Consider the following 14,632-nt stretch of genomic DNA (forward strand, 5'->3'; position numbering starts at 1 on the left):
ACCCGGCACAACTCCCTGCTTTTCTTCAAAAGAGTGTCATCTCAACTTTTATTGAATAGACTGATGGGTCCTCAGCTTAAATGTCTCGTGTGAAAGGTGGCTTTCCCTCAGTACTGCACTTGAGTGTAAGCCTGGATGCTCATGAGTCAAGGTTAGAGTGATGCTGGAAAAGCACAGCGGGTCAGACAGCATCCGAGGAGCACGAAAATGGACATTTTGGGCAAAAGCCCTTCATCAGGAATCATTCTCAAGAATGCTCATGCTCAATCCCTGGGACGGGACTTGGACAAGCTATTGTATGGACTGGGAAAGAATGACAAAACTCTCAAAATGTTATATTAATACAGAGATGGTTGCCAGTCAACTTCAGTACTGACATGTTACGCATCTCTTGGAAGGAAGATGCAAGGCAGTCAGAAGGTGTAGGGATTAGCTCGGAAAGAGGAATTGAGACCACAATCACATTAGCCATGACTTTATTGAATGTGTGGTAGAGGGAGCTGGAGGGGCTGAATGGTCTCCTCCTGTTCCTAACTTGCATGTAAAAACATTGTTCTGGATTAGTGGTGCTGGAAGAGCACAGCAGTTCAGGCAGCATCCAAGGAGCTTCGAAATCGACGTTTCGGGCAAAAGCAAAACATTGGCCATCAGTAGGGGGTAGTGCTTGAATAATCTAATTGATTAAGTGGAAATCACAGAATATATGGATGAAAAGGTATTTGAGGAATATTTTATACGTTGAATTTTAGAAGGCACTTAATAAGGTGGGAATTGAAAAGGTTATTATGTAAATTATGGTTAGGAAGAGGAGTCAAATGTCATTTGTGTTGCTGGAATTTTGGTGTGTCCTACATATTTGTGATGCCACCTCCATTTTATATAAAATATTTGGACAGTTAGCAGTTAGCCGGCGAGTACTAGGTTAGGAAGCAGGGTAAAAGGTGAGGAACAATCATCATGATAGTGGATTGATTCTGAGCTTAGCAAAGTTCTCTCAGGTTTTAAGTCCACCTACACATTTTAAACTAAACAGTGATAGTCTGTACTTATTTTACCAAAGAGCAGAAAGGCGACAGGGTCATAAATGAAAGTTAAAGCAAAAGCAGGTGGCAATTTTTAAAATCTGACATGGATTAAAGCAAAAAAATCAAAGAACATGAACCTGAAACTGAAGTCCTAATGAACAATTTTATTTAAGTCCTCAGCAAGATTTAAGCTAAAAAGGTGCTAAGCAGGACTCACTGCAGAAGAAATACTATCTTATACAGTGAAGAAAACATGAGTAAAACATAAGACAAGGGAGCAGTGAGAACTTGGGGAGCAGAGATATTTAAATTGGAAATTAAAATTGGAAAGAAGGCAAATGGAATACCTGAATTCAATTGGGAGGAAATTATATATGAGCGCCAGAAATTATTGTCGAATTTTTATGAGATTCAGATCAGGTTGTGGAGGGAAATATCACACAGAGCTCTGACAACCCGCATTAAAAGAAAACTATTGAGGCTGGAAGAGGAGACAGTGAATAATTAAAGCCAGAATGAAAGTTTTGAGCAAGACTTAAGCAGTTGCTGCTTAATTCTCCTGAGCGGAGAGGAATTTAGAGGAGCTCTTATAGATGAAAGATAATGGAATAGTGGAGAATTATTTCTGCTGACTGATAAATCAATAACTAGAGGGCGCAGTCTCAGTGTTATGGACAGGGGAATGATAAAGGATGTTGGAGGACTCTTCTCTTCACAAGACAGCATTATTGGAACATAATTAGCCTTTGAGGTAAATCGCTTCTGTCTCTTCAGTTGGCATGGCAGACTTTTAATACTGGCATAAAACCAAGACTAGAAAATAAATTGCAAAACAATTTGTGTTATCTGACAACCCACCAACTGAAATTTTCTTTATCCACCATCCTCCACACAACTAGGAGTCACTGTCACTGAATCAGATACTGATGTTGTCAGTCTGAAGTGGTTGCAAATGAACTAGCAGGAGATTGAAGTAATTTTTCCTCAGCTTTTACTGTAGCAACAGTCACAGTTGGGAAACCTCTGTGCTCTATAAGTTGCAGTGTAAGTGCTATTTTTGTTCAATTTACCATGAACTAGAATGGGTTAACCGGGAATTTTAATTTACCAGTCCCACCTTATTTTGGTGAGTGCTGGATAATGCACATTTCACTGTGAAATGGAATTGAATAAGCATTGAAAAAGGTTTGCACATAAAGAGATATGGAGAAAGGATATGGAAATCAGCGTTTTTAAAAAAATAGTATACCTTTATTGGACAGAGCATTTACTATAGGAGTTGGGAGGTCATGTTGTGGCTGTACAGGACATTGGTTAGGCCACTTTTGGAATATTGTGTGCAATTCAGGCCTGCCTGCTACCGGAAGGATGTTGTGAAACATCAAAGGGTTCAGAAAAGATTTACAATGATGTTGCTAGAGTTGGAGGATTTGAGGTATGGGTCGAGGTTGAGACTGTATTTTCCTGGAGCGTCGAAGGCTGAGGGTTGACCTTATAAAAGTTTATAAAATCATGAGGGGCATGGGTAGGGTAAGTCGACATGGTCTTTTCCCTGGGGTGGGGGAGTCCAGCACTAGAAGGCATAGGTTTAGGGTGAGAGGGGAAAAATTTAAAAGGGACCTAAGGGGCAACATTTACGTGCAGAGGGTGGTGAGTGTATGGAAGGAGCTGCCAGAGGAAGTGGTGGAGGCTGGTACAACGACAGCATTTAAAAGACATCTGAGTGGGTACATGAATTGGAAGGGTTTAGAGGGATATGGGCCAAATGCTGGCAAATGAGACTAGGTTAGGATATCTGCTCGGCATGGACAAGTTGGACCAAAGGATCTGTTTTTGTGCCGTATATCTCTATGACAGTATGACTCTATGACATATGATGGGTTAAATAACCTCTCGAGCTGATATCTGTGATTATTGCACCTAGTACAATAAGGAAACCCTCCTCTGCTATTTTTGCATTGTGCTCTGTTTGCCTTTCAGTTAATTTTTCTGTGGTGGTTCTCACTGAACAAACATTAATTTAATTTGCCCATAAGTATCAAATTCAATGCTGAAATTTGTACAGTTCCTCATGACCCATGGGAAATGGAATTGGCTGTATGTGCAGCATGAATCATTTATTTTCTTAAAATTTACAGTGTAATTATGTTCAGTTGCATCATAAAGCAATATTTCAATCTGTTTTTGCTCCTGCATGCAGAGTTTAATTAGGCCATAATGTGTTGTCAGACAAAATATGTTGATGTTGGTTTAGGGAAAGCTGATTTATTGACATGTTGTTTTGTGGTTTCCCATGGCCACATCACAGTCTGCATCATTTATGACGTCCATCATAAGGAATTACAGACAGCAGACATGATTATTTTAAAGGCTAATAGTTTGTCGTTTAGTCATACAGAACTCACGTATTGCTGGAAGAAGACTCATTTTGTTGAAGCTTTCCATTCACACTCATCAGGACAATTAGCAAGAACACTCATTCAAAGGAGGAAAACACCATTTGGAACATAGAACATAGCGCAATACAGGCCCTTCGGCCCTCGATGTGGCACCGACCATTTATACAGCTTGAGAGGAGAAAGCTGATTGCTTGGCATTTGGACTCTTGTGAATTATCCTGATCGGTGTTTTCTCCACATCCTTTCAGGCTCAAGCTTTTTCCAACACTTATTCAATTCCATTTCACAATCTTGAGAAGCTGAGACCACACAGTGAGTGTAGATTTGAGACAACTGCAGCCTCGTGTTTATTTCCTTTTTTATTCTTTGCACATAGCATTCCCTTTGAGTGAATGAAATCACCAGCGATCATGGGAGTGCCCTCTTGTCAGACTGAAAGTAATGACAGTGTAAGTTGGTGCATTGAAAGCTCATTCTAACCTTAACAGTGCAACTGTCAGTCTCACAGAAAACCACGATCAAACTGTACAGTGTTTCATTTCTCTAGACTGCATTTTGTTTGAGTTAAGATGTAAATAAAACATCCCTGTAGTACAGGACGCAAACAAAGAAGAAATATTATGCTCAGAAGATTAAAGGTCTGGTTCTGGGAAAAGGCTGGAGAAATACTGCCATATTAGCCTTCAAAATGCCTCACTGGGACAGCACCTTCCAAATCTGTGACCTCCACTATCTAGAAGGCAGCAGATGTATGGGAACACTGGTACCTTCCCAAATTCTCCTCCAAACCACTCACCTTCCTAACTTGGAAATATATTGCCATTTCTTCACTGTCAGTGAGTCAAAATGCTGGAACTCCCCCCCACCCTTATGGCATTGTGAGCATCTCCACACTCCAAGGACTGTTTAAGAGGGCAGTTCACCATTACCCTCTCCAGGGCAACTACAGAAGGGCAATAAATGCTGGTCCAGCCAACACCTTAAGCAAGTGAACAAATCTTAAAACAGACACTATGTGAGGTTATTGAAGGTAGCGTTCTGTATAAATGGAACATAATTTCCCCAATGACACAGATGGCTCTAGGGAAGAGAACTGGTGGTTTATCTTTTCTTTTCAGGATGGTGCTGGAGTAGTGAGCAGTTTTGAATCTAATAACACTCAAGAAGCTCAACACCATCCAGGACAAAGCACACCCGCTTGACTGGCACCACATCCACAAACATCCATTCCCTCCACCACCAGTGCTCAGTAGCAGCAGCGTGCTGAGGGGTGTATTTGATCGTAAATGGACTGGAAAAGTGAAATCTGGAATAGAACTTTAAATGAAACAGCAAGAACAGAACTGGTGAAAGATAATTTCGGAAAAATTAAATTCTTCTCGAGAAAAAGAATGATCTTGGAATTTAGAAACAGTCAGGTATGGAAAGCACTGGAATCATCAGAGACTGGAGTAGTTTTCTTTCTTTTATCAACTCAATGATGTGGGTGCTGCTGGCTAGTCCAGCATTTATTGCCCTGTCCTCAGTTGCCCCCATTGAGAAGGTGGGAGTGAGCTGCCTTCTTGAAACACTGTAGTCCATGTACTGAAGGTAGACCCATAATGCCATTAGGGAGGCGATTCCAGGATGTTGGCCCAGTGACACTGCAAGAATGGCAATATATATCCAAATCAAGATGGTGACTGGTTCAGAGGGGAACTTGGTTCCCATGTATCTGCTACCCTTGCCATTCTAGATGGAAATGATCATGGGTTTGGAAGCTGCTATCTCAGGATCTTTGGTGAATTCTGCAGTGCATTGTCTTGATAATACACACTGCTGCTACTGAGCACCAGTGGTGGAGGGGATGTAGTGCCAAAAAAGCAGGGCCTGCTTTGTCCTAAATGGTGTCAGACCTCTCGAGTGTCATTAGAGCTACAATCGTCCTGGAATGAGGGGAGTATTTCAAATGAAAGATCTCGGGGTTTTCCACGTGGTTGACAATGGGTCAAACGACCTCTCTCTCTCTCTCTCTCTCTCTATATATATATATATATATATATAATAAACATCATTTTTGAGCTTGTTGATGGGCGATGGTGCAGTGCAAAAGTTGGATTTTCCTGTGAGCATCAGAGACCTGGAATTGGGGAGAAATGGTGGTCCTGAAAGTGCATTTGACAGGATCTGAAGTGAAGTGTGTGGTTTCTCTCAGAGAACCAGAGAGACCCACTGAGTGAAGTGGGCTCTGCTGAGGCATGTAGGTGTTCAAGAAAGTCCCAAAAACATGGAGGGTATCTCAGGGTGGGGAGTGAGAGGGGAGGCCGGATTGGACATGGATTAGAGAGAGAGAGAGAGAGAGTGTGATTGAGTGAGTCTGTGTCAAAAAGATCGGAAATGTCTACAGTCTCTTTAGTTAATTGTCCATTCAACCTACACAAGAACATGAAAGAATAAACAGACATTAGTTCAATGTTGTCAATATCACGATTTGTGAATATCCCTGATTCAGAATCTTGAGATAAAAATAATGATCACGTCATTCGCCAACCTCTGCGTTTAGCTCATTCTATTGCATTGAAATGTGTCCTTTTACTCTTCAAGTCCTACAGGCTGTACACAATTTATCTGTATTGATATTAATCAGATTTTATTAAATAAAAAGTACCCTATAACTACATAGGAATGATCATTTATTTATGATGAATCTGTGATAGGAGAAATAAATATATTTAAATGATGCAGTCGTGCAACACAGATAATCATCCAGGCCATCTACCAGTGCTGGTTCTCCAAAGCAGTGATAAAATTAACCTACTCCCCTGCTTCGTCCCCATAGCCCAATAAATGTTTATCTTTTAATGAGAAAGTCATTTCCATTTTTTTTAAAATCTGGGATTAGAGGTGTGTATTTTTTTCTTCTTCTTTATTCATCCATGATGTTTGGGTAAGGAACTGGGCCACCAACTCCTCCCGGTCTATGAAAAGGTGGTGAGCTGCCTTCCTGAACTGCTATGATAGTATTAATCTGGTAAACCTTCTCTGAATTGCTTCTAATGCGATTACATCCTGCCTTAAATAAAGAGCCTAGCACTGCACATACTATTCCTGATGTGGTCTGACTGATGCTCTGTGTTGTTGAAGCATAACATCTCTACTGTATTGAGGTCCCCTTGAAATACACAAGAACATTCTATTAGTTTTCCAAATTACTTGCTGTATGTGAAATTCATGCACAATGATACCCGTATCTCTCTGCAATTCAGAGTTCTGCAAACTTGCACTATTCAAATAATATGCTTTTTTTTAATAGTCATGCCAAAATGGTCATATTTTCCCATGTTTTCTTTCATTTGCCCTAATCATATTATATTTCATTTCCTCTAACCTATCTACATCCCTTTTTAGGCACCTTATATCCTCTTCACAATTTGCTTTCCTTTTTCAGGGCAAATTTAACAACCACCCCTTCTGTCCCTTTATTAGCTCAGATTACCTACAGTTGTGGAAACAAGCCCTTCGGCCAACCAATCGACACCGACCCTCCGAAGAGCAACTCACCCAGACCCATTTCCCTCTGACTAATACACCTAATACTATGGGCAATTTAGCATCCACCTAACCCGTTCATCTTTGGACTGTGGGAGGAAACTGGAGCACCCGGAGGAAACCCATGCAGACACAGGGACAATGTGCAAACTCCACAGACAGTCGTCGAGGCAGGAATCAAAACCAGGTTCCTGGTGCTGTGAGGCAACAGTGATAACCACTGAACCACCCATACCACCCCAAGTCTTTATCCAAGTCATTTATATAAATTGTAAAAAGGTCAGGCCCAAGTGCTGATCCCTGTGGCACACAACTCATTACATCGTGCCAACCAGATAGTTAACCATTACATCTACTCTCTCTTTTCCATTACCTCGCCATTCTATTATCCAGGCCAATAAGATTTTATTTTCCATAATAATCTTGGCATGCTATCAAAACCTTTCTGCAATTTTATCTACAGCACGAGTTATGGAACTCCATGTAACTCCAATAAATGTTTTAAACATGGTTTCACTTTTATAAAACTATGTTCATTCTGCTGATTATCTTAAATTCTGTAAGAATCCTGCTATAACATCTTTAATAATAGTTTCTACAGGCATAGAGCTATCTGGCCTGTCGTTTTTTTTTTTTGCTTTCTGTCTCCCTCCTTTTTTGCCTGAAGGAGTGCATTCAGTATTTTCCAAGCTAATGGAAACGTCTCTGCACTGAGGGAAATCTGTAAAGTTAGCTGTAAAAATTGACATCGCCTGTATAACTTGCTACTTCTTTTAAGATGAAGTCCTATAATGGGGTCAATCAGGACCCAAATGCTTCAGCTCTCCACTCCAACAGTTTGTTCAGTACCGTTTCTCTGGCGTTTGAAACTTTCTCACGTTCCTCCATTTCTTCCATTTCCTAATGTAAAGCAAGGTCAGAAGTCACACACCAGGTTATAGTCCAACAGGTTTATTTGAAATCACAAGCTTTCAGAGCGCTGCTCCTTCATCAGGGTAAAGTGACTGTCAGACTATAACCTGGTGTTGTTTGACTTCTGAACTTGCCCACCCCAGTCCAATATCGGCACCTCCATGTAATGTAAAGCCATTCCAGGAAATGTTCCTACATGGACCTCAACAACTGCATCCTCTCCCTCCCACTGTAAGTTCCTCTCCAGCCCTGCGTAGATGTGTCCCAAAACCTGACACTGGGCAGTCACTGCAGCTTTTTGGACTCACCCTCTGCTGCAAAGAACCATGTCAATTCTCCTGACCATACAATCCCCGACCACTCCTACACTGCTGTGCTACTCCTGTCATTTGAGTGGCTGTCTGTACCATGGCGCCATAGTCAATTACACACATCTACCTTGCAGCCTTCACTCTCGCCCAATCAAATGTGAAAAGAGAATGAAGTGTTTTACACAGCGAGTTTATAGGACCAAGAATGCAATCCCTGACCTGCCAGACAAAGCCAATTTAAGAGCATTCATAACCTGGAAAGACCAGGCACCCATCCCCTCACCTAACTCGGTTTTCCAGTACATAGTAGCCTTATCTTCCCAACTGAGTTAGAAGTTCCTCAGGTGTCTCTAACAGAGAGAGTCAATGATTTATTAAGACACAATGAAGACCAGCCTTTCTTCCACAAATGTCTGAGAAGATTCATCAATATTCACAAAGCAGAAGGAGATATTTAGTCCATCATGCTCCTTTGAAAGAGTTGTCCAATTAGTCTCACTCCTCTGCACTTGCCCTGCACATGCTTCCTTGGGGCAGAGAAGGTTAAGGGGGTGATTTATTAGAGGCATTCAGCTGTCTTGATACAGTATGTAAGGAGGAACTGTTTCTAATGGCATTAGGTTATTAACCAGACTTCACAAATTTAAAATAATTAGCAACATAACCAGAAGGTGAGAAGAGTTTATTCTACACAGTGTATTGTTACTGGCAGGAATACACTGTCTCAAGGAATGGTTGGAGACAATTTTTTTAACTGGGAGGTCCTGTTCACATCAATGCTCATGACCCAGATAGCAACTGTCACAGGCATTTCAAGAAACCCTTGGGGAGCTGAAATTAAACAGAATATGGACTATCATTTCACGGAAACTCACCAGGTCTGTAATTGTCTGAGGGTTAGAGAAAAATTGCAGTGTTATCACATGGATCTCTGCTGAGTAAAGTAAATGCTTAGATTTTGTCCCCGTGAGATATGAGCTAACTTATTAAAATCATAACGGAACTCAGTAAGGGGGACACAATATATACTTTGTTTTGTCAGAAACTGCAACAAAGGGGCAGCCAAATACAATTAGAGCTGGGACACGTAGTAGTGAAATTAAGCATTTTTTTCCAAACACAAGGGCTGAGCGGTAATTTGGAACTTCTCCCTCAAGGTTGCAGGATGTTAGGTCAGTTGAAATCTTGAAGGCAGGCATGTGTGCAAACTTGCAGGGCTGAAGGGAACTGAAAGATTTAGAGCAAAGACGAGTAAATACGTTTGAGAAACAGGTCAGCAGGAGGAAGTGAAGAGAGCAGAGGGGCTTTATAGACTTGCTTCTGCTCCTCCTGTCCCAAAGTCAAAATGTGATCGAAGGAAATTCGGCAATGCTCAGTGTTCTCGCAAATAAGGAAACACAGTCCAGGCGAAATGTTTCAGTTGAGGACACTGAGGTTGGGCAATGGTGGTTGATGAATATGAGGAACCTGAAGAATTAGCTTCTGATGCTGAACCTCTCAGATACTGACGCTCAGGTAGTTTATTAATCCAGAAGAATAGCAGTCCTTAGTTTCTGTCTGCACATCAGCCCCAGGTTCCTGATCTTTGGCTCCCTGGTGTGAAGGGGAGCAGGGCAAGTCAAGGGAGCTTGGGGCAACTGTCCTGGCTTGATCAATGTGGCCATCCGCAGGTGGAGGCAGTAGGCTGCTGAGGGGGTCTTATCACACCACTGCCTGCCTGGGCTAAACCAGCGACCCCTGTGCCCTCTTATTCCCAGAGCACACAGTGTTGGCTTCAGACCTTCAGAATCCTGGGATTATTACTTTTAACTGATTCCAAAAGTTTAGAACTTTTCTTCCAGTTAACCTGTGATGCCGTGAGCAGAAAGGGCATCTTGCATTTTGTTATTTTTTTTCTGCCAAATTCCTGTTGAATCAAAATCAGGGGTAAGAAATCCCACGAAAGGGGAAGAACTGCTCATATTTGTTGGGCATGTACATATCCAATCTGCCTTTATGCCATAATCAGTTCAGCTTGTCCACAGTCTATAAGAACAGCGGTGTTGGGGTGTACTCAGTGTGTAATAGCTATTAGTCTAAAATTTAATGAGATGCTTTGGTGCATTTTCGTTTTATGGTGCAGAAATCATCAAAGGGCACATTCTACAAATCAATTAAAAAACATCTGGGTGTGTTTATGAATAGCATGGGTTTAGATGAATTATGGGGGTGTTGCGCTGGAAAAGCACAGCCAGTCAGGCAGCATCCGAGGAGCAGGAGACTCGATGTTTCGGGCGTAAGCTCTTTCATTGGGAATTATGCCCAAAATATCAATTGTCCTGCTCCTCGAATGCTGCCTGACCTGCTGTGATTTTCCAGCACCACATTCTCGACTCTGATCTCCAGCATCTGCAGCCCTCACTTTCTCCTAGAGGGTTTATGGGCTAAGTGTTGGCAAATGGGATTCGATTAATTCAGGATATCTGGTCATCATGACAAATTGGACTGAAGAGTCTGTTACCGTGCTGTACAACTCAATAACTCTCTAACTTTTTTTCATGTAACCGTAACCCTCTGAAAATTGCCAAGCTGTTTTGGATCTGTCCAGGATTTTGCACTAACTCAACCCAAACACCATTGATTCAATAGCACCATCTTGTGGTTTTCCGGATTTCTGTTTTTTGAGAGAAACCTGTTTGCTTGAACATACGAGGAACATGTATAGACTTTTTCATGATCTCAGAATGTCCAAAATCATTTTACAAGGAAATAAAGTCCTTTTGCATTGGAGCCACCACTGTTTTAAAGAAAACATGACTGCCAACTTGTGCACAGCAAGCTCCCAGTATCTGATTTTAAAAAACACAAGAGGTCTTTTGTGGATGCTGGAAATCAGAAACAAAAACAGTAATTTCTGGAAGGTCTGGCAGCATCTGTGGAGAGAAATCAGAGCTAAAGTTTCGGGTCGAGTGACCTGTTCTGATGAAGGGTCACTGGACCCGAAATGTTAACCCTGCACATGATAGTAGCTGGATAATTGTTTTCTGAGGATGTTGTTTGTGGGTAAATATTAGGAAGCATGCCCTTTAGCTCTTCTTTGAAAGTGATCATGAGATATTTTAATTATTTAATTACCACACTCCTGGTAGAACTTTAGCCTAAGGGTCATAGGTTCTGGGTTCAAGCCGCACTTCTGACATGACAAAACAAGTAATCATGCGAGCGCTGTGTGAGGGATGGTGCTGTTGCTCAGATAACACCAGATCAAGGGTCAATTTGTCTGCTTAGATGGATGTAAAGAAACCCACAGCGTTATTCTGAAGGGGCCTGACCAATATTTACCTCTCATTCAACAGCACAAAACAAAATCAAATTATCTATTTTTATGATATTTTTAATAGTGGGAACAGCTTACCCAGGCTTAGAGTCAGAGAGATGTACAGCATGTAAACAGAATTATCGGTTCAAATCGTCCATGCTGACCAGCTATCCTAACCTAATCTAGTCCCATTTGCCAGCACTTGGCCCACATCCCTCTAAACCCTTCCTATTCATATACATCCAGATGCTTTTTAAATGTTGTAATTGTACCAGCCTCCACCACATCCTCTGGCAGCTCATTCCATACAAGTACCACCCTCTGCGTGAAAATATTGCCCGTTAGGTCCCTTATACATTTTTCCCCTCTCACTCTATACCTATGCCCTCTAGTTCTGGACTCCCCCACCCCAGGGAAAAGACTTTGTCTCTTTATCCTATCCATGCTCCTCATGATTTTACGTCATCCCTCAGCCTCCGACGCTCCAGGGAAAACAGCCCCAGCCTATTCAGCCTCTCCCTATAGCACAAATCCTCCAACCTTGGCAATGTCCTTGTAAATCTTCTTTGAATCCTTTCAAAAAAATATCTCGCTGTTCACAAAATCGCAGCTACATTTCCAATGTCACAACAATCTCTTAAGATATTTGATTGGCTATAGAATGCGTTGCTATGTTAGGTGGTTGTGAAAAATGCTATACAAATGTAAATCAGACTTTTTTTTGGGAGGCCTTGCTTTGACTATTCTGAAAGGTTGCACCTTCAGGAGCACCACACTTCCTCAGCCTCACAATGAAGTGTCAGCCCAGTTTGATGCTCAGTTCCCTGGGTTCGAGTCCTGCCCTGGATGATAGAGTATGAATTCAAAAAAAATCTGGAATTAAAAATCTAATGATGATCATGAAAGATGTTCACTCATGTCCTTTTGGGAAGGAAACTGCAGACATGTGCCTCCAGTGACACAGCCCTGTGGGCAATTAGGGATGTAGCAAGAAATGCTACCCCTAGCCAATGACACCCACGCCCTGTGAATGAATAAAACAAAACCTCTGCAAAGTGGTAATTTCATCCCTCAGTGACAAGACGTTGCAGTAATTAAATCAGCTCTCAGCTTAATCTCTGTGCATTGTGAGCACGTCTTTTGCAGAAAATGACATTTTTAACTTTGAAAGCCTACAGGCAGTAGCGAAATGGTTCACCGCACGATTTCACTTCCACTTGAAGTTACAGATCGTCAGCCCAATGGCTGTATTTTTTAACTCCCTTGTAAGATCTGCAGTTCCCTGAAAATAAACAGAGGAAACTATCAAGCAACATTCCTAACCAATTCAGATTGTGATGCCAGGAACTTAGCCATTCCTGTTATGTTTTGTATCCAGGTATGTGAAAGGATATCCTCCCAATTCTCCCTACATTGGAAGTTCTCCAACTCTCTGCCACCTTCTGCCTGTGAAGGCTCCATTCTGCTGTCTCCGATTAGACAAGGTAAGAAACATACTGCCTCAATACAAACACCTGGCAGACAAAGCAGCCTGTTCTCATTGCTCATTGGATACCAAAAGACACACATTGCTGCAGAGTAATCGGAGGAGAAGATGAAAGTTTCAGTTTATCCTCACAACAGGCACACTGTCCAGAATTATGAGCGCATTTAACTTCTTAAAGTGTTTCCGTATCTATATCCAAGCCAGTCAAACAGACAAGTGGCTTCTTATTTGGGAAAAGTCAGGTCACTGTCTTACAGTAGATTGTCAGGTTATAGATGGGACGAGTGTCAGGTAAGCTCAGAGGTACTTACTTGTGTTCATTCACGGGAATTATCAGGGGTATTTAAACTTCCAAAGGGCTGATTTCCACCTCCCAGGACCGTTTGCACATGCCAACACTGAGCTCAGTTAGGAGAAAGTGAGGATTGCAGATGCTGGAGATCAGAGCTGAAAAATGTGTTGCTGGAAAAGCAGTGTTGCTGGAAAAGCACAGCAGGTCAGGCAGCATCCAAGGAGCAGGAGAATCGGCGTTTCGGGATTCCTGAAAGAAGGGCTTATGCCCGAAACGTCGATTCTCCTGCTCCTCGGATGCTGCCTGACCTGCTGCGCTTTTCCAGCAACACATTTTTCAACACTGACCTCAGTGTCAGCGACATGACACCTAACTGCATACTTACCCAGGGAATGTTACAATGGTTAAAACGGGGGACACGGTGGCTCAAGTGGGTAACACTGCTGGCTCACACTGCCAGGACCCGGGTTCGATTCCAGCCTTAGGTGACTGACTGTGTGACATTTGCACATTCTTCCCTGGGTCTGCATGGGTTTCCTTTGATTTATTCCCACAGCCCAAAATGTGCAGGTTAGGTGCTAAATTGCCATAGTGTCCAGGGATGTGTGGGTTAGGTAGATTAGCCATGGGATAGGGTAGGGGTGGATTTGGATGGGATTCTCTTCAGAGGGTCAATGTGGACTTGATGGGCTGAATAGCCTGCTTTCACACTGTCAGGATTCTATAATACCTGGCCAAATACAGTCACTGGATGATGTGGTTGAGCTGATTGCCCCAATGAAAACAATCCTCCCACACCCTAGTCAATCCCCAACAAGACCTGACTTATCCCCTGACCCAGATACCTCTGCCAACCCAATCATCCCCCTGACTCAGGCCAACCACATTCCACTCTGCTCTGACTGCTGCCCCCTCAACCCAACTACCTCCTCGCCAACTCACTCACCCACCCATGCACCTTCCCAGCACTCAATTTCTTTCACCAAGAATAGGGGCAGCAGGTGCATGGGAACAAATCATACACCGTCGTGACTTAGAATCACAAAGTTGTTCCTTCACCATTACCGAGTCAAAATTCTTCAACTCTTTTTTTCATGATGTTGCGGGTGTAGCTGAAACCCCAGGGACTACTACAAGTCAAGAAGGCCTAAATAGGGAGTGCAGGCTGAAATCCACAATTCATTGAAAAGGTGTCAGAAAAAGTGTATCAAGAGCCATATCTTGCAGGGTAACTGCTGGAAAATGGAATTAGACTGGGTGGCTTGTCTTTCATCCAGCATAGATATAATGGGCTAAATGGCCACCTTCTGTGCTATACACCTTCTATGATTCTGTTGTAACATGAGATTTGAACATACGGATGGACTAAAAATCATGAAAC

The 14,632-nt window shown here is 42.3% G+C and overlaps 1 protein-coding gene across 5 annotated transcripts in view; it reads left to right on the forward strand.

Annotated features, from left to right (window-relative positions):
• The window catches only part of kcnt1b (potassium sodium-activated channel subfamily T member 1b), a 416,882-nt gene that overhangs the window by 350,704 nt on the left and 51,546 nt on the right, over window positions 1–14,632 (forward strand). For all 5 annotated transcript variants that reach the window (XR_006316044.1, XR_006316045.1, XM_043720458.1 and 2 more), the window contains one exon: window positions 12,852–12,957. Coding sequence is in view for 3 of the 5 variants with exons in the window: in XM_043720458.1 (XP_043576393.1) it covers window positions 12,852–12,957 (106 nt within the window). In the remaining 2 variants the exon portion in view is untranslated. The remainder of the gene's footprint in view (window positions 1–12,851; window positions 12,958–14,632) is intronic.

This window comes from Chiloscyllium plagiosum, chromosome 30 (assembly GCF_004010195.1).
Source record: "Chiloscyllium plagiosum isolate BGI_BamShark_2017 chromosome 30, ASM401019v2, whole genome shotgun sequence".
In the NCBI taxonomy this organism is placed as follows: Eukaryota; Metazoa; Chordata; class Chondrichthyes; order Orectolobiformes; family Hemiscylliidae; genus Chiloscyllium; species Chiloscyllium plagiosum.